Raw genomic sequence first — 19,780 nt, 5'->3', positions numbered from 1 at the left:
ATAGTTTTCTTGGAATTTTCTGTCCAAACTACCATGTTATAAACAGTTTGATTTCTTCTATTTTAATTTGTGTATCTTTGGCCTTATTACACCAGTGAGGGCTTTAGTAAGATTTAAAGTAAGATTAGTAAGCTTAGTAAGGTTGGTGAGAATTGCTGGGGAGAAGCTTTCAGTTTGCCCCTGTAAGTATGATATTAGCCACAGTGTGTGTGTGTGTTTATTCATCCATTTTCTAGGTTAGTTTCTTTATTGGGTTGAGGCAATACTGGGTTCATAAAATGAGCTGAAAAATGAAGCTCCCTCTTCTATTTTCTGGAAGTGTTTTTCTAGCATTAGTGTTAGTTCCTCTTTAAAAGTTTGATTGAATTCGTCAGTGAAACAATTTGGTCTTAGAGTTCTTTTAAAGATCTTATTAATTTAACTCTTAATAAATATAGGATGATATAAAGTATTTAACCTTGTCATTAAATTAATACACGTAGAGTTGTCAATTGTATTCCTCTTTTTGATTCCTGCAAGGTATGTAGTGATAACCTGGTTTTATTGATACTGATCATTTATATCTGTGTTTTTGCTTTGTCAGTCTTTCTAGAAGTTGGTTCGTTTTAATGATTGTTTTTTAAAGTCAATTGTTTATTTCGTTTATTTTGTCTACTGTTTCTGTGTTTTTAATTTTGTGGACTTTTGCCTTTATCTTTATTATTTCCTTCTTTCTGCTTGGTTTAGGTTTTTCTGTTCTTTTTCTACTTCCTTAAAGTGGGACTGTAAACTTTTAATTTGAAATCTTTTGTTCAAATGCAAAAATTCAGTGTTGTAAATTTCCCTTTCATGTGACATGTATTTTCATTCAGTTCTACATATTTAAAAAATTTTCCTTTTATAGAATCCTTAGACCTACAAATATTTAGAAGTATGCTACTTAACTTCAAACTGCCTAACTTCTTGTTAACCTTTCTGTTATTGATTTCTAGTTTAATTACATACAGTAAAAAACTGTGTATTATTTTGATTTGTTTAAATCTCTTGAGATTTATTTTATGGCAAGGATATGATCTGTCTTGATAAGTGTTTCTTGGATACTAAAAAGAATGTACATTTTGCTGTTATTAGATAGGGTATTCAATAATATCAGTGAGCTCCAAATGTTAGAAGATGCTGTTTCAGTTCTCTGTCCTTGCTGATTTTTTTCTCGTTGCTCTATCAGTTGTTGAAAGGATAGTAGGATGGCAGTCTCCATCCACAGCTAGATTTGTTAATCCTCAATTTTATTTTTCATTTTCCAATTTCTCCTGTCAGCTTTGTCAGCTTCTATCTCATGTATTTTTCAGCTCTGCTATTTGGTGGACTCACATTTAGGGTAAGCATGATCTCTTGGTTGTCATTTCACGCTATGCAATGTCCCTCTTTGCTCAGATACAGTCTTTCTTCTGAATATTCTTTATGTGATATCAGTGCAGCCACTCTTGTCCTTTTGATTAATGGCTTATCATTTTCAGTCATCTTATATTATTATAGTTGAAGTGAATTTCTTGTAGACAGAACAGAATTGAACATAGAGGTGTTTTTATTGTTTGTTTTTCAATCCACTCTGTAATCCTGTGTTTAATTGGCATAGTTAGGCATTTCACATTTGATGTAATTATTGATTTGTTAGGGACTATATCTGCTATTTTATCTTTATTCTTTAATTATTTTCTCTCCTTTAGTTTTTCCTGACTCCCTGTGGCTTCCTAGAATTCCATTTTGGTGTGTGTTTAGTGTTTATTAATACATCTCTTGTTATAGACTTTTAGTGGTTGCTTTAGGTTTCATATTGTACACACATAAGTTAGAATAATAAACAAGGATTTCACCAGTTTCAGGGGAGAGTGGAAACCTTTCTTCCCTTTAGGTCCCTGGATGCTCACCCATTTGCACTGTAATTGTTCTATATATTCCTTGAGAATCCCATCAGACAAAGTGATAATGTTTTAATTTTATTTCAGTTGACACATAGCAATTGCACATATGTATGAGGTCCAGTGTGTTGTCTCAGTACATGTAGACATTATATAATGATCACATTGGGGTAATTGGCACATTTATCATTTTAAACATTTATCATTTCTTTGTAGTTAAACTTTCAAAATCCTCTTTTGTAGCTATTTTGAACCAATTTGAACTCCAACTATCAAGCATAATTTAAAAACTCCAGAGGAGAATGAAATTTTATTGTATTTAAAAGTGTTTCTGGTTGTTCCTTTTTTCTTCCTTCCTCGTGCTCCAAGATGCCTTCTGGTAACATTTTCTTTGTAATTGAAGACTTTCAGTATTTTTTAAAAGGGTAAATTGGCTGCCCTTCTAGTTTTTCTTTATGGGAGAATGACTTGATTTCTTCTTCACTCCTGAAGGTTGTTTTTGATGGATATAAAAATCTGGGCTGATAGCTCTAATTTCCAGCCACTGAGAAATGTGCTAGTTCCTGCTGGTCTCCATGGTTTCTGAGGAGAAAGTTGCTATTTTATCTATAGGTAAATTATCAAATTTTTTCTCATTCTTTTCAAGGTTTTAATTTTTACTTTTGGTTTTTAGAAATTTGAGTATATTTTGCCGTGGCACAGATTTCTGGGGTGTATTCAGTTTCTTATTAAATCTTCAGGGTTGCATCTTTTACCAGCGTTCATCCATTGTGTGTTTGAATGCTTTTCCAGCTCTTCCTTCTTCCTCTTCCCATTGGGCTGTAGAGACACACATGTTGGATCTTTTGTCCACGGCCCAGGTCCCTGAGGGTTGGTTCTGCCCACCAGAAATCTGTTCTTTCCTTGTTGTTCAGATGAGTAATTTCTGTTGTTCTGTCTTAAAGAGCTCGGATTCTTTCCCTTATACTCTCCACGTACAGCTTGGGGCAGATGAACGCTCTGGCTCTTCACTTGGCCTTTGCTCAGGCTGGGGGTATAATGCAGTTTTAAATGATTTTCTTACGATATTTGTCTGGAGCTGGGCAGTTATGATCTAAAGTATCTCTGTCTGGGAGGTTTGCTTCTTTCTCGGGACTTTGCCAGACAGAGATATATGATGGGAACAGGAACTTCAGTGAGGGTATCAGTGTTGTAAACATCCAGTAAACATTTGAAAAGAAATCAAATCTCAAATAAATTGCACACAATGGGAGATATCTAATAGAAGTGCCCATCTTCACAATCTAAGCTATAACTAAATTTTTATTTCTAAAATTAATAGTGAGTGGAGTTCATGACTACATAAACATCTTTGCACTAATGGAAGATAACAAAGACTCTGCATACCACCTTCTCCCCAGGCCCAGCCCTCATAACCCATGTCTTTGTCTTTCAGGTTGGGGTTCCCAATGATGATTGTGTCCTGCACTGTCGGGATGTGCTATCTTCTTGTTGTTCATGTTGTGATGGGATGGAATTAGTAGACAGTCACCATTTGAAGACTAAGGGAAGCTTAATCCGTCATCAACATCAGGCAGAAAGGTACCCCAGACCTCTCTGAAGAAGCAAGGTGCTTACCCTGGGATGCTGTGAGTAGAGACAAACTGGTGCTCGAAAATCACGTGTCCTCTTTGTATCCTTTTTCACTAGGGGACAAAACATAGGAAATACAAGATAATTTATCCAGGATTCCTTTACTGGAAACCACATACACTTTAAAAACTTTTTTTTTTGCTATTCTATGTAGGAAAAGACAAAAATTCACCCAAAATAGCTTGCTGTTCGTCACTTCTCCTGAGGCTATACATAGTTTTTCTTCATGTAATTACTTTTCATGTTAAAATAGTCAGCATTCAAATCATATGCCCTTGAATATAGACTTTCTGAAAAATGTATGCCACTTGTAAGGAAGCATTTTTACATTAAAAAAATAAAGTGTTACTTGACAAAAATTTTTGGAATTTATTTATTTCTTGAGTTTTAATTAGTTTATGTTATGTAAAATTGTATTTTATCCATTTATATTTTCTCTGGAGTTTTATGTTATTATTTAAAAGTCTGGAAATTTGATTTGCAGACAATCAGCGGTGTCCTTTAAACAATACTTTACATCTTTACCAGTCTAGAGTAATAGCTTTCCATTTGGAGGTGAAGAGTCCTCCTTCTGTCGTTACACAGAAGTGTAGATGGTACACTCGGCTCTGCTCTCCCTGCTGTACTCTGGTGTTTGGTCCATGTTTATCATTCCTGATTCTTTTGTGAGCATTCCATATGAGCATGGGTAATGAGAGCAAAGAGCCAGGGGCCTGAGCTTCCTCAGAGGTCTCCTCTATATTGTTCCATCACTGTCGTGGCTATGCCACAGAGGGAGAACCTTCAGTTTCCAGCTGCCTCCGTGCAGTTCCTTGAGAAGAAAATATTTACTGAGTACTCTGCTCAGAAATGATCACTGCATAAAACATCTGACTTCCAAAGATTTGAGGTGCTCAGAGCACTCATAACTGGAAAGTAAGAGACCTTGCTAGGCCCATTTCTGTTGCCAGCACCTTCAGGGTGGGTGTGCCTTTTAATCTGTGTACAGATTAAAGTGTATGTTTGTGAAATGGCAACCTGCTTACTTCCAAAATGGTTGGGAAAGTTATGAGACTGTGCCCTTTGGATTCATGAGCCATCTTTGAAATTCCTTGATAGGAAAAGTGCAATGCCACCTTGTTCTTATTTTGAAATCTAGCTCAGTCCACATCCCACAGGTTCTTCTGTTGCCCCTGACTTTGTGCTTTGGGGGACTCTTCCCTCAGTACGAGTCTGTGATGGAAAGGAGCCTCCCAGTTTGTCCAGCTGTTTCCTCTTTGCTTGACCTCATGGTGGCCTAGATTCTCTCAGTCCTTTCACTGGAGACTTTGTGTCCTTTTCCACCTTCTATCTTCCTATGCCTGGAAGTGGCATTGGCGCCTTTCTTACATCTGTGCTGTTTCCAGCTTAGATCTGTACTTTATTTTTTCAACACTTCCTTTATTCTCAAGTTCAGTTTACCACCTTCTGCCTCTCTTTAGCTCCTCATTTTTCCTTTTTCATTCTTTTTTTTTTGTACCGGAGATTGAACTCGGGTCCTTCCGCTTGCAAGGCAGGTGGCAGAACCACTGAGCTAAATCCCTGGCCCTCCCTTCTCATTCTTTAAGGCTGAAAGTGCATAACTCATTTCTCTCACTTCTCTCTCTTATATAACTCCAGCCTCCCCAATATTTCACATCTTTGGCTTCCACTACCTCTCTTGTAATCCAGTTCCATATTACACTCAAAACTTAGTGCCCAGTAACTGCACCTTGAATTCTTCATCTCAAGTGCCTCCAATACTTCTAACACTTCCAGTTATTTACTCCAGTTTGTTATGTGTTATTATTTAGATCTTGAATGTCCTGTAAGACCTCATGTGTTCAGCAGTGGGGCTTTTGGAAGGTGATTTGGTTATGGGGGCACCCCTTAGCTAACTTGCTCATAGGAGGTGGAGTCTGGTCAGAAGAGGTGGGTCAATTGGAAGGTGGCCTGGAAGGTTATATCTCCCTCCCCAGCTCCTCCCTTTTCTCCATGATTCCTGGCTGCCATGGCATGAGCGGCTTTCCTTTGAAGCAGACTTCCACAGTGCCCTTCCTGCCTTGGAGCCAGAGAATGTAACCATGAACCCACATAAACCTCTCTTCCCTTAAGTTGTGGGTGTCAGGTGTTGTGTCTCAGTGATGACTGAAATTGACTACAAATTTTGGTAGCAGATTATACCTGACTATGTGGTTTAGAATCCCTTGGAACTGGTTTGCAGAAGAAGTTAGGAGAGGTTTGGAAATGCTGGCTGGAGAAGCCCTAAATCCCTGTGAGCTGGACTTGATGGGAGATTCTAGTCAGAGGTCAAAAGATCAGAATGCTATTAGAGATGCAGATAGTAAAGGCCAGGCTCAGGAGATTTTGGTTGGAAACAAGGACTCCATTAGCATCTGGGCTCAAGTCCATGTGTGTTACACTCTGGCAGAAAATTGGTCTTCATTTTGCCCATGTCCTGAGACTTTGAGGGAAAGTGAGACTAAGGACAGTGGATTAATTAATCTGATGAAGGAAATTTCAGGGCATCCTAACATTGAAGCTACGACATGGGTACTTTTAGCCATATCTACTGTGAGAAGCAAAAGTAGGACAAAAAGTAGAGCTGAATAATAAACATTTTTGCTGGTGGCCAGAAAGGAAGCACCTGCAAAATTGGGGCTTGTATAGTTTTAGCCCAGGATAGCATGGTTCCAGAAAAGGTTAGCATAAAAAAGAAGCTGAATATTCTTTGTCAGAACAATAGGAATGATGCCTAGAGAGTATCTCAAATCCTCAAGACCCCATCCATTAAAAGCTCAAGGGTAAAGGCCATAAAGCTTTCATTTGTGAAGAGAGCCACAGGGCACTCTGCTCAAGAAAGGTGGCCTAAGGAATCCATTCCCCAGGATTCTGTTCACAGTGTACAACCATCCAGGATCATGAAGGTCTCTACATCCATGATCCAAGGGGGACAGGCTCCTGCCTGAACTGGTAGCAGAACTTGGCATCATCTACATGTTGCTGGTTTTTACAGAGATGCAGTATGTAGGGTTGGGTCATAGAGGATTGGGTCATGGAGGATTCCATCAAGATTTCAGAAGAAGGTCTGGGAATCCAGGCAGTGTGCCCCTGCAAGGGCAGTGCATGCAGCAGTGAGAGTGAAGCCAGGAGCACAGTGGAGACTCAGGGGGCTGGAGAAGCCAGAAGTGTGGGACATGTGAGGAAGGCATCAGGAAGTGAGTGAAGCGGCCCCAAGAAAGAGGCTGTAAGGGCTACAACCAACAAGGCCAGAGGGCACCACCCACAAGCCTTTGGGAGTTCACATAGTGTCACTACCACTTGCCCCAGTGCTGGACATGAAAGTACAGGATTAATGTTTACTCTGCTGGGTTGCTGCCTCGCTTTGCTCTATTCCTTTCTATCCCCTCATGTCCCCCTTTTGGAATGGGAATGTTTACTCTGCGCCATTGTATGTTGGCATGGTTTAACCTTCTTTTGATTTTCACAGGGGCTCACACTAAGAGTTTGTCTTAGAGGAGACTTTGGGTGAAAATTTATTTGATGTGTTCTTGTCTCAGCAAGGAGGTCCCTGTGGTGTGAGCAAAATGATTCTATGGGACAGCAGGCCAAAGGACACCTGGGTATTGATTGAAAGAAAAAGGTAGAGAAATGAATGAGGGATGGAGAGGGAGTTGTTACATCCAAGATAAATGAGCTCTGCATCAAAGATGAAGGTTGGGTGAGAAAGGAGAAGGACTTTATTTAGGCTACTGCAGTAAGGACATCACCCAAGTTCTGAAGATCCATGTCATAGGAGGCAGTTTTGCCTGAGACTTTTATAGGGAGAGGTAAAAAGTTGCAGAGGGCTGATTTACAGAGACACTGTTCTGCCAAGGGAAAGTCTTGGTCATCTGAACAGGGAATGGTTTTCCCTGTGGTGAGCTGCTTCTAAGGGTACAGAGTTCTAATCTTCGCTAATCAATCACCAGGATCAGTGTTCATTTGGGTTTATCATTTGTCAGTGCAGCCAGAGGACTTGGAGGGTGTGTGTCTCACCTTGTCAGCTGCAGCTGTGTAAATACAGAGCCCTGGACATCCTGTTCTAATACAGCAACAGTCACATGAAACCCAATCACTCACTGTGAGTAGTTGCATATGAAATGTAAATCTTTACTGGTCCTCAAGAGAACAGCAACAACAGCAACAACAAAAGCCAGTGCAGAACCTAGACCAAAACTGAAGAAAAGTAAATCATTTTTCTCCATCTTTCTCCCATCACCAGCACTTCTGGTGTTGTCTCTCTTCTTTTCAGGCCCTAGGCCCCCCACATTCAGCTTCTTAGCCTCTTCCTTCTCTACCCTCCTCTTACCTCCCTGTGTTTGTCTTCTGCACATTTTCTAGTTGCTGTAGTTGGTTCAAGGTTCCCCCAAGGACCCCCAACCAACTGGTGCTATGGGGGGGTGGTACCTTTAGGAAGTGGAACCTAATGGAAGGAATCTAGGTCATCGGGAGTGTGCCCACGAAGGGGATACAGGACCCTGGGTCCTCCCTTTCTCTCCTACTCTTTTGTCTCCTGGCCACCATGGCTTGAGAACTTTCTTCCACCACTGTCTCCCACAGTATTGTTCTGCCTTATTATGAGCCCAAAGGCAATGGGCCAAGTGACCATGGACACACCACTCTGAGACCATGAGTCACAATAATCTTTCCTCTTTTGTTGTCTCAGGTATTTGTCCCAGTGACAGAAAACTAATACCCCAGTCTTCATCCTCAGTATAGAAGTTCCAGTCCTGCCGTTGCTTACAGTTGGCCTCCTTTTCTGCAGATTCCACAATGACAGTTTTCAACCAAGAGTTGGAAATATTAAGAGAAAACATTATACTGAACATCTGTAGCTTTCCCCTTGTCGTTATTCCATAGATAATACAGAATAACTACTTACATAACTCTTTCATGGACTGGGCATTTTAAGTAATCTAGAGATCATTCAAAGTACATGGAGAATGTGCAGGGTTCTATGCAGATATTGTGCCATGTTGGATAAGGGCGGGGGCACCCATGGGATTGGGTTGTCTGTTGGGGGTCCTGGAAACAATCTCTCAAAGACGGTACCGCACCACAAAATTCTGTTGCTCCTTTTCAGATCTTATTTAAATGGCTTCATAATTTAATTAAAAGAGCATCTTCTTCCTCTCTGAGTTCACGCAGATCTCAGATTCCTCGCAGTGAAAGTGGGAAGAGGCCTAGAACACCCAGATTTTAATCTTATTTTATTTATTTTTGCCTCTAGTCACCAGCATTTCTTCATCACAGAGGAATGCTGAAAAGGCATAAATGTTCTCTGTGAACAGGCTTGGCCAGCTGCAGGAGGACTGTCCTTTGCTGACCTTCAATTTCATTCCCATTCTCTTTTATGGATCTTGGAGTTGGTGGAAAATCAATGAGAACTTCCATGGGGAGAAATGAATGGAAGGGAAGCAGCTGCTGAAAGGTCAGGAGTGGAGGCATGGCTGGGTGCAAGGCTGAGGCAGTGCGTTCTGGCTGGGGTAGCAGCGCCAGGTATCTGGAGGGTAGGCGCGCTGGTGTTTAGGAAGACACTGCTGAGAACAAGAGGCAGCCTCCCTCCTTGGAATAAACAATGTAGCATTTGCCAGGTGCCACCAGGGCATAATTTGTGCCTGAAAAACAGGGCTTTAAATGAGACCCACTCGCTGTAGGATAGACGCTTGGCCTATGGACACTAGGCAGTTAGTGGCTGCCCTCACTGAGTTGTGACATCTCTGGGCCGTACCACGTTTGCCAGTACACCCCTGGGCAGATCACGTGTGACCTGAATGGACTCATGTCCGGTGTGTCCCAGATGCATCGCTAACCTCTACTGAAGGATTGCAAGAGCTGCCCTGCCTGGTGCCTGGCAAGCAGGGAGCATGACCCCTGGAGCAGCATGTCACTTTGTTGGATTATAGCTGCCATTCACACAGTAGCCTGAGATGGACTGGAATAAACCTTGTCCCTGCCCCTTTCTTGGGAGGGTGGCACAATGTCACCACCCCTTTCAGAGTCTCTGGCCCCATCCTCTTGCAATCCTGGCCTTGTCCAACTCTTGCAGCTGGAGCAGGTGGTTTCCTCTGCTAGTGTGGGCAAACGTACTGGGCTGCAGATCAGTCTGCCTCCATACTGCAGTCTGGATGACAGTGCCACCGTGGGCCAGGGTACCTGGCTCCCTCCCTGGCATGTGAGTGCTGAGAGTTGAGCAGTGCCAGGCGGCAGAAGACACCGGACCAGCAGAGGTGACCAAAGCAGCCTTTCAGAATGCCTACCTCCTCAGCATTTTATGCTGGGAAAGAATTAAAGCGAACTTTCCAGTTAACTGCCTGATCTCGGTTACGGCCTCATGAGGTTTGTACAGGAGAAGCAGGAGAAAGCCTCTGCCCTCCAGGGGCTTTCATCGAGCATTGCATTTTCATCATTTTCTCCACCTCAATCAGTCCCTGAGGCCACATCCACATGGTCATCAAACTACATAATCCAGACAGAGTCCTCGGAGGGCCTTGCGAATTTAGAGACCTTCCTAAAGTCACGTGTGGGCTAATACATCACTGCAGAATCTGTTATATGTGTAGGGAGAGTTTTAGATGCTGGAAGGGGTTCTCACAGTGACAAAGCCAAACCCTAAACTAGTTAGAGTCAAGCTGATCTCCCTGTTTTGCTCTTCTGTGACCATTCTCTTTTCATGTTTTGCCCAGCAAAACATCTTTTGCAGACAATGTTCAGAAAGCTTTAAAGGTAACACGGCTCAGTTCAGTGTCACACATCGCGCTCAATTCTTGTTGGCTTTCACCATATCACCATGCTCATTTCCTCCTCTCAGGGTGCAGCCTGGGGTGGGATGTCGGGATGAGGAGTGACCATGCTTTGTCCTCTCCTGCATAGCCCCAGCCTCGCACAAGCACAGTGTAGCCTTGGTCCTTTCCCCAGGTGTATTCCTTGTTATCAGCTTCATCGCTGCTTTACAATCTGTGCCCATCACACTCTGCCATAGCTGACAATGACCTTTCACCAGCAATGCTCAGCCCAAGAGAGAGGCCAGTGTCTCTCCTTCCCATCTCTCTTTGCATTGGCAACACAGAGCTCTCGCCTGAGCTCCACCATCTCCAGCTCAGGCAGAAGGCCACAGATGTGTTCTTTCCCCAGGCTGAGCACTGTGTTCTCTTCCTTGTGGACAATGAGTATGAATTGGTGAAATGACATGCACCTGTCTTCAGAAAAGACTTACCTTCAACAGCTCAGCCAGCTTCAAGGTGTTCCTTAAAATCATCATTTGCAGCAAAAGAATAAGTCCATAGGAGAATATTCAAATCATCATCCACATGTTGAATCCCTTGGAAAAAGTGACTTGGTTAAGGTGCTTCTGTTGTTGCTCTGAGTTGCTGTGCATCATGATTAATATTTGTCATGTAAAAGTAATGAGCAGCATGTTATTCAAAACAATTTAGATGACACATTTGAATACAAGTCATTTGAAACCATTCATAGTGACCCTGTTTCACTTTCCCTGCATTCTGTGCTCTTGGAAGCAGTGATGGTTAAGAGCCCCAGCTTTGTGCCCCAGAAAACAGCCCATTGCAAAGAACCACCTTTCCCCATGTGACCCTTCTTTATCTGGGTTAAATGCAGGCATAGACCCTCAAAAATGACTGGCTGACTTTGTTCCCACTCACCAATCAGAACAAAGCATCCAAGCACTCAATTAGACCAAACTGTAGTGAGGATTCTGTAGATACAGAACTCCCTTCCTTCATGCCAACCTGTCTTAGTTACTTTTCTGATTGCTGAGACAACATACCTGACATCCAAAGTTAAGGGAGTAAAGGTTTATCTAGCTCACAGTTTGTAGAGATTTCAGTCCATAATCCTTTGGCTCCAAGGCAGGGTGGCATCACAGAGGAGAAACGGTTCATGGTGGGCAGAAGGCAGCAATAAGGGATGACCACAGCTCTTTCTGTCCCTTTTATCTTATCCAGGCTACTTAGGGTGGGTAGCACTCACACCCTCAGTCCTAGTGCCCTTGATCCTAGCATTGCACCATAAGTCAGTCCCAGCGTCACACACTGTAGATCCAGCCACCTCTGAAAGAGCCCTACCTATGACTGCATGAGGCTTTGGGGGAACATCTAGACACAGCCATAACACAACCTGGGAACATTTCTTGCTCAGCTGTGGAGTCATGACAGCCATTCACCCTTTACACCAGCACCCTGTAAGGGTCCAAGTAAGCTTCATCACAGGGATGAAAGGATCATTCAACATACACAGATTAATAAATGTAATACCTCAGAGAAACAAGTACAAAAATCACACGATCCTCTCAATAGATACAGAAAAAGCCTTTGACACAATCCAGCATCTTTTCATGTGCTATCATGGCTGTATTGATGTCCTGAATTGATTTGAAACATTTACTTTTCATTGTCATTTTCACTTTAGGGAAGAGCCAGAAGTTGTGGGGGAGATACGGGATTTATCTACCAAGGGGGCCTCCAATGGAGATACGAGAAGTCGGATGCCTATGACTCTCCCATGTTGTTGTGGCTAGGTGCAATGGCCCATGTGCACCTCTCCAAGAAGACTTTAAATCTAGAAATAATTCCCAGGCACTGCCCATGCCCTACATAGGCAGGGGAATTTGCCTCAGTGTTGGAACTGAATAAATCATGAGATTGCTCCCTTTTAGTCTTTTTCTTATAGGATGGTGCAGGCTGGCAATTTTCTCTAAGGAATTACCTTTTCTTATCTATTTCTATGATTTGCTACCTCTTGTCCTGTATGGAGTTAGCATATAAACCTGAAAACAACAATTAATTTAAAGTTTACAGGAAAAGGTACTCAAAAATGTTGGGGGCCCCATTTTTCCCTTTTCTGATCCAACTTCAGACGTGTTTTTCAGGGTCTGTGCCTCAGTGTCTAGCCTATAGAATAAGGGCATTGGTTACCATGTTGCATAACACTTCTTCTAGGTGCTGTATTGCAATTACACATTTAATCTCAATGACAATATTTTTAAATGAATATTTGTATATATGTAGAATATGCACATAGAAAATAATAAATACAGTCGACCATTGACTTACAAACTCAGTTCTTTTGTGAGGGCTGGTTGTAACACAAGTTGGTCAGTTGAAGGCTCTGGGTCCTTTACACAGCCTTCAAAGTCTCTCCTGTACACAGGCAGATCTCAGTGTCCTTAGAGAGACATTGGCCCAGGATTTCTCAGTTAACCCCACACAGGAAAGGATGTTGTAATCTTCCTTGAGAACTCTTTTTTTTTTAGTATAGGGAATCAAACTCAGGCCCTCACACTTGCCAGGCAGGCTCTGTACTACTGAGCTACATCCCCAGCCCACTTCCAGAACTCTTTAAGGGTTAGATCTGTATCTGAGACCATCTAGAACCATAAGCAGCCAATATTCGGGTTGTAACTCAAGACTTTGATTCTGAGCTAAAACTAATATTCCAGTCATAACCCAAGTTGTTCGTTTGTCAGGCCGGTCATAACTCAAGGGTCCACTATATATGACTTGGCAAATTTTCGCAAATATCTTGCTACCTGATGTCCAGTTTTCTCTAACGTGTTTTCTGCAAGCCACTGACTTCCAGCCCCAGAGATAGGTTTTGTCTGCATTTGAATTCCTCTGGAGTGGAGGCATACCATGTGATGCCTGTGGGATGCACGTCTTACTTCACCCAACCTGAATTTGTGAGACTCATCCGAGAAGATGACATGTAGCCAAGTTCGCTCTTATGTTCCGATAGCGTATTCCATTGTGTGAATCTACTTATATATTCTGTTGTTGGTGGAAATTTGGCCCATTTCCCATTTTCAGTTCTTGTTAATAATTATGCTGGGAAATATGCTACATATTGTTGTTAACTCTAGTCATCCTACTATGCAAAAGAATATCAGGATTTATTCCCATCTAACTGTAACTTTGTATCCATTAATCAACCTCTTTCCCCTCCTCCTTTCCTTCCCAGCCTCAGTAACTATCACTCTATTCTTTATTTCAAAGAACAACAGTTTTAGTTCTACATATATTTCACAATAGCCAGAAGAGAGGTTTTTAAATGTTCTCATCAAAAAGACATGTTAAGTGTTTCATGTAATGGGTATATGTAGTAGCTATCCTGATTTAGTCATTCAACAATGTATACATATGTTGAAATACCACGTGATACTTCAGAAATACAATTATTATGTGTCAACCATAAATAAAAAATACGAAAGTATAAAAGAATAATTATGCTAGGAACATTCATGTGTATGTTTTATATTGTTTTCTTTTAGCTGTTCATATTTCTGGTATATTCCGAGAAATGAAATTTTAGTGCCTTAGGGTAAGGCACTAAAATGTATCCCACCTCCCGAACATTAATTCTGCTTTCTCCTCACCTTCCTGCTCTGTGGTATTGTTAGGGTTTTGTTATTAGACATTCTGACATTCTGGTAAGTGTGTAATGGCTCTGCATTATGTTTTAATTTGCATTTTCTGATGACTAATAATGTTGAATATATCCTCTTTTGTAATGTGTCTGTTAATACCTTTGTCCATTCTCTTATTGTCTTTTTCCTATTAATTTACAGGAGTTTTCCAAATGCTCTGGATCTAAGACTTGTGTTTATCTTGTTCTGTCTATGACTGCCTCTACCTTGTTATTTTTTTAATGGGATATGTGAACATATCACAAATTTCTAGGTTTTTTGTTTTTCATTCTTTGCTTTTTTGAGATGGGGGTCTCACTATACAGTCCAGGCTGGCCTTGAATTCCTGATCCTCCCGTCTCAGCTTCCCAGAGCACTGGGATTACAGGTGTGTGCTACCACATCTGACTTTCATAAATTCCTGGTTTTAATGCAGTCCAATTTCTTTTGCCTTATGGTTAATGCTTTTTGCATCTTAAGTAAGGAATATTTTCCTACTCCTCAAAAACATAATTTCTCATAGTATCTTCTAGAAATTGTATTGTATTGGTTTACCTTTCATGTTTAACTCTATAATTTATATATATATATATAAAATAGGAGTCAAAGTAACCTTTATTATTTCATGATTATTTTGTTTACCTTTTATTGAAAACACTCGTTTCCTATTTTTTTTTTTTGGTACCGGGGTCGAACTTGGGTCCTTGTGCTTGCACAGCAGGTGGCACAAGCATTGAGCTCAATCCCTGCCCCACTAGTTTCCTATTTTAAGATATTCTGCTCTGCAGGTATATTTTCCTATGCTCAGGTCTACACCCCCTATTCTAATCACTGCGGTCTCTCTTTTAACCCAGATATACTACAGCACGTCTTCCAGCTTTATCCTTCCTTCTCAAGATTGTCTCGACTATTTGCCTTTTTCTTATTTTTATAAATAAACATCACACAACTTAGATGCTGCTTACTCATTTCTACAAAAATGTCTGTGTGATTTTGATTGACATTTTATTGAATCTACAGATAAATTTAGGAAGAATCAAACTCATGGACACTATATATTCCTTCCTTTATTTAAACTTTATTTAATTTCACCAAAGAATGATTTTTAGAATATTTTTGTGGAGGGGTCTTAACATCTTTCATTAGTCTAATTCCTAATAATCTGACGTTCTTTGAAGCTATTTAAAAAATCATCCTTTAAAATTTTCCTCTTCTAATTAGTTACTGCTGGCATCAATAGAAGTAATTGTTTTTTTTGTGTGTGTTGACTTTTAGCAATTTTGTAAAATTCAATTATTAATTCTCATACTATATCTGAATAAGCTGTGTTTTCTACATAAGTATGCCATTCACAAATAATTGTGAGTTAGATTTCTTTCCATGATTGCACTGGTCAGGACTGGGCTTCCCTACCTCATTCCTGAATTCAGGGACAAAGCTTTCACTGTCTCATGGTTATGTGTCATGTTGGCTGCGAACTTTTGTATCTACAGCGGGTGGCAACTTGCTCCTCATTTTCCCTGGGGATCCTGGAGGCCATTATTTCTTTATCCCAAGCAGACTTCCTCATAAGTACACTGATGGGGCAGGAAGAAGGGTGTCTGGGGACTGTTACCTAGTAAGTTTTTACATAAGAATGCTTTCAGCAGGATGGATTTGCTTTTTATCTTCCTAGCCCTCCCCACCCATTTAACCTCTCCCATGAGGCACCTTAAAACTTCAGTCTGCTCATCAAGCTCCTCCACTCCGTGTTTCGCCTTTAGAATCTTCAAATGAATTGGGGAAAAAGTACCAGGAAACCCTGGACCCACCCTGTTTGCCTCCTCTTTCTTTTGGGATTCAGGTCCCTTAAACTTTTATTGCCCTTATTGTTTTTTTAACAAAAATATTTTGTCCAACCTTTATATTGTTCTCCAGGAAAGAGTTCATGAAAAACAACTTAATCTGCCATTGCAAAAGCGGAAATAAAATCTTCTGAAAATGCAATTTTTTTTTTTGGTACCAGGGATCGAACTCGGAACCTTTCACCTGCAGCACAACCGAGCTAAATCCCCAGCCCTGACAATGCAAATTTTAACAAATGGCATGGATAATTTAATTTAATATGTTTTGAATATAACATGTACATTTATAACTTTATTAATGTACTTTAATTAGTAATGTCTTAAGCAATATTTTTAAAACATGAATGCTTAAATAAAGTTAAAGATGTATAAAATGGGGCCGGGGATTTACCTCAGTGGTGCAGCCTCCTGCCTCCCAAGCACAAGGTTCCGAGTTCGATCACTGGTACCAAAAAAAAAATTTGATGGACATCCTCATTGTTAATGAATTAAAAATTCTTAAAGAAATGTTCAGTGGACACCTACCACATGGCAGGTGGCTTCAGGTGTTCAGCAGACATCAAGGAGCAGCCTGAAGGCTTCTGCCCTGGGGTCTTGTGCTTCCCAGAACAGACGAGGGGACCTACACACTGAAGTGGAGGGGCCAGACGGCAGATGGGGCTGTGTACTGTGAAGCCGCCTCTGGTTCTCACTGAGGAAACAACGATGGACTCATATTTTCAAAGGGAAAAATATTTTATCTAAAAGAAAATATAAGGCATCTTTAAAAACCAGAAGCTCTGAATTTGGCCATATTTTCTGTCTTTTGAAAGTCTAGATGAGACAAAACCTTTACGGTATTCTGCTGATATTTTAACCAAATTAGATCTGTTCAAAAGAATGCAGGCACTAGCGACTGGTCTTTGAGGAGAGAGTGCTAATGGATTCTGGGGTTACGGGGCTCTGGTGCCGAGAGAGCTTTTCTGCCTGTTTTTGCTTTTTGGTACACAGCTGTAATTACCCTTTGCCCTAATTTCCTGTAGCGAGCAGACGAAGAAGGCTGTGTATGGTCAATTTGAGAATATAAGTGGCAATCAAACGGAATTCTTCCTGTGGGGCAAAACCCATCCCGTTGGGCAAAAAGCAGTAAGTGACTATTTTCCTCATACCCTATTTTTGTAAGTCATTACATCCAAAGGTCATGGATAAGCTTCTAGTTTGCTAAAGCATCTAAGGGAAGAGAAATGCTTGTTGTGGAGTGCACGGCAGGAGGGGCCTACAGCCACCTTGTGCCCAGGAAGCCATGTGCTGCTGTGGTGTAGACCAACCTTGGTGTCACCAGGGGGAGCCCAGCCCACCCAACACTGAGCAGAAAGGTCGGCTCCCGAGGGCACCTCCCTCCTGGTCACCCCTGCATCAGCTGTCTGCCCAAATGCAGACGATTCCAAGCTCAGGCTTTAGTTCCCAAGTTGAGCGTTGGGAGCCACTGCAATCCTGTCACCTCCCTGGGTTCTTTGTCTCCACATCTCTAGGGCCATGCACACCATGGCAGGCCGCCCTCTCAGGTCCCCTCAGACCAGGGCTGTCTTACTCAACCCTGAGGCTTCAGTGACCCATACACGCCAGGCATTGAAGGGAGCAACCATCCAAATATCGGCACAGTCTGAGAAGAGGCACATCCTTGTTCTTGGCTATTTCTACATGCAGTGAAATCCATTATTTCTGTTGTTTTCAAGTATGATTTTGGAGGAAGTTTTTTCATTCAGAAATGAAACCTGATTGTCGTGTACAACTGACTGGTGTTTAAAATAAGATAACCTCTTCTCAGCAAGCCCATTCCTCATTAGCATTGTCCATTTTATATGTCAAGAGCAGCTGTCAAAATGCTGTCCAATACGGAATAATATATCTGATAATGCAGGGTTATTGTCTCAAAGTGAGGCAAAACTCAGTAAACCTCTTGGCAGTGCTGGAATGAATTCTAGGTTTATCTATGTGATAAACATAGGAGAGAAAATGAGAACACACGCTGAGGTTTCTATGTTCAGTGTTGTTACGTGTCACACTTACGTATGCCCTCAGAATTCCATCTTGAGAAGATTCCTTCTCTCTCTGTCCTGAGCTCAAGGCCCCTGCCACCTACACCCTGCCCCATAGCTAGGACAGACTGCAGCCACTTCAGCTGAGAATGTGTAAGGAGACCCCAAGGATGTGTCTGATAGGGTAGATACAAAGGCATAATGAAAGAGTGTAATGCTTATGTGACTCCTCTATGCTCCCTTAAATCAAAGAGAGATATAGTTCAGCACTTCTATCTATAAATAGCTTAATATTAACATAACAATATATTCACTTTCTTTTAGTTCTTTTTCTGTTTGTATGCAGACTGAGGCCTGATCCTATGGAGGCTATATCCTTAAACCTGCCACAAAATATAATATCATCAACAATTCCTTCCCTAAAAGAGACATAATTTCAAAGTTATATATCCATCATAGCTAAAATAGCTATTCTGGCTTAATAATATTTTTACACATATAATTTTCTCACCACTAAAAACTAATAGGTACCATAAATTAAGAAATCCACTACAATTTTATGGCAAAATATATGGATTTTATGAGACTATTTAAAAAGGCATTGCATGTACAGCCACCATTACCCTTTGAAATTTAAGATAAGGTTACAGCCAAATGTAAAACCAACTGAAAGTGCAGTGTGAACACATAAGGTGTTGAGCTGCTTCGCAGTCAGCATGATGGCAGTTTCGTTACACAGGTCAAGTTCATAGGAGCTGGGAATGCCATTCTGTCTAATAAGTGGATCAATTTAGGATGACTTCACTGGCAAATAAGAGAAAAATTAAACTTTGATTTCAAAAATTAACTCAGATTATGGAAATGTTGGGAAATCGAGGGCTTTCGAGTTAGTTGTCTATAGTGAAGAGGATTCCAAAATTTGCTCTTGTTGCCCGTTTGTGTACCAGTGTTCTGGGGTGCATATTCAGGCTTGAGATGGTGTTGTTCTTGTTGTCCCATTGCTTTGATACAGAACACACATGGGAACTTGCTTCAGTGAGAATGGAAATGAAAACTGACATGGCAGCATGAGTTTATAGGTAAAAACTTTCATTGGGAAAGAAAAGAAAATAGGAAGGAGCTTCAGTTTGAGGAGAATCTCTGAAGCGGACACAGGCATGAGGGAGATAAGGCAATGGGATTCACTTTTATGTCACCACTGGGACAGGCAAGAGGCTGGAAGACTTCCACTGGGTCACGAGTGTGGCTGTTTTTGAGTATTCTTCCTTATGTTTTAGGGGACCTGGTGCTAGGGTAAGATATAGATTAGTGGCTAATTTTGTCCTTGGAGACATCATGGCTCCCCACCCCTGCTGTTGTACTGCACTTAGTCCTTGGATGTCAGGGAAGGATGCATCCCATACATTGTTAGCAAGAGAGGAAAGGGAAAAAGGACATATCTTTACCTTCAGTGGGTAACAGGCCATGGATTGGGTCTGAGAAGCCCTCCACCTGCTGTCCCAGGAGGGTTTCTATCCTATTTCAGGTTCAGTTTCTACAGCCCCTTGACATAATAAATATTTGGAGTTTATCTTTGATTCCTGACACATAGTTTCTTAAACCTTTGTAATCTCAGCTGATGTCTAAGAATTGGACAATTTGTTGGTATTGGAGAAAAAGCAAACCACACAATTGTTACCAGAATTGTTGTGAATAGATGCACTATTAGAACTCAAATGCCACCCATTTTTTAACATGTACTTGGTTGGATTGAAGTATAGATTATAAAACACTCTAGCACTATACTCTTAGGTTCATAGGTCAGTGAGTTTTTGCATGTACCCTTTGCAGTAGGAAACCTAATACCTCCCTACCCAAAAGATGTCTATTCCTAATACCAGTCACATAATTTCTGAAAACAGAGTGCCTGGAGAATCCTGCTTGGGAGGG

The 19,780-nt window shown here is 41.2% G+C and overlaps 1 protein-coding gene across 1 annotated transcript in view; it reads left to right on the top strand.

Annotated features, from left to right (window-relative positions):
• Oca2 (OCA2 melanosomal transmembrane protein) overlaps nucleotides 1-3,878 on the top strand; it is a 274,118-nt gene extending 270,240 nt beyond the window's left edge. Inside the window, exon 24 of the mRNA XM_004872212.4 lies at nucleotides 3,334-3,878. Within this exon, the coding sequence (XP_004872269.3) occupies nucleotides 3,334-3,418 (85 nt within the window). The 3' untranslated portion in view covers nucleotides 3,419-3,878. The remainder of the gene's footprint in view (nucleotides 1-3,333) is intronic.
• Nucleotides 3,879-19,780: the final 15,902 nt, after the last annotated feature.

Source organism: Heterocephalus glaber, unplaced genomic scaffold (assembly GCF_053883595.1).
Source record: "Heterocephalus glaber isolate CG9 unplaced genomic scaffold, H.glaber_assembly_v1.0 deba00001111, whole genome shotgun sequence".
NCBI classification, from domain to species: Eukaryota; Metazoa; Chordata; class Mammalia; order Rodentia; family Bathyergidae; genus Heterocephalus; species Heterocephalus glaber.
Note: the sequence above shows the minus strand (reverse complement) of the source record. Positions and strands in the feature narration are given on the sequence as shown.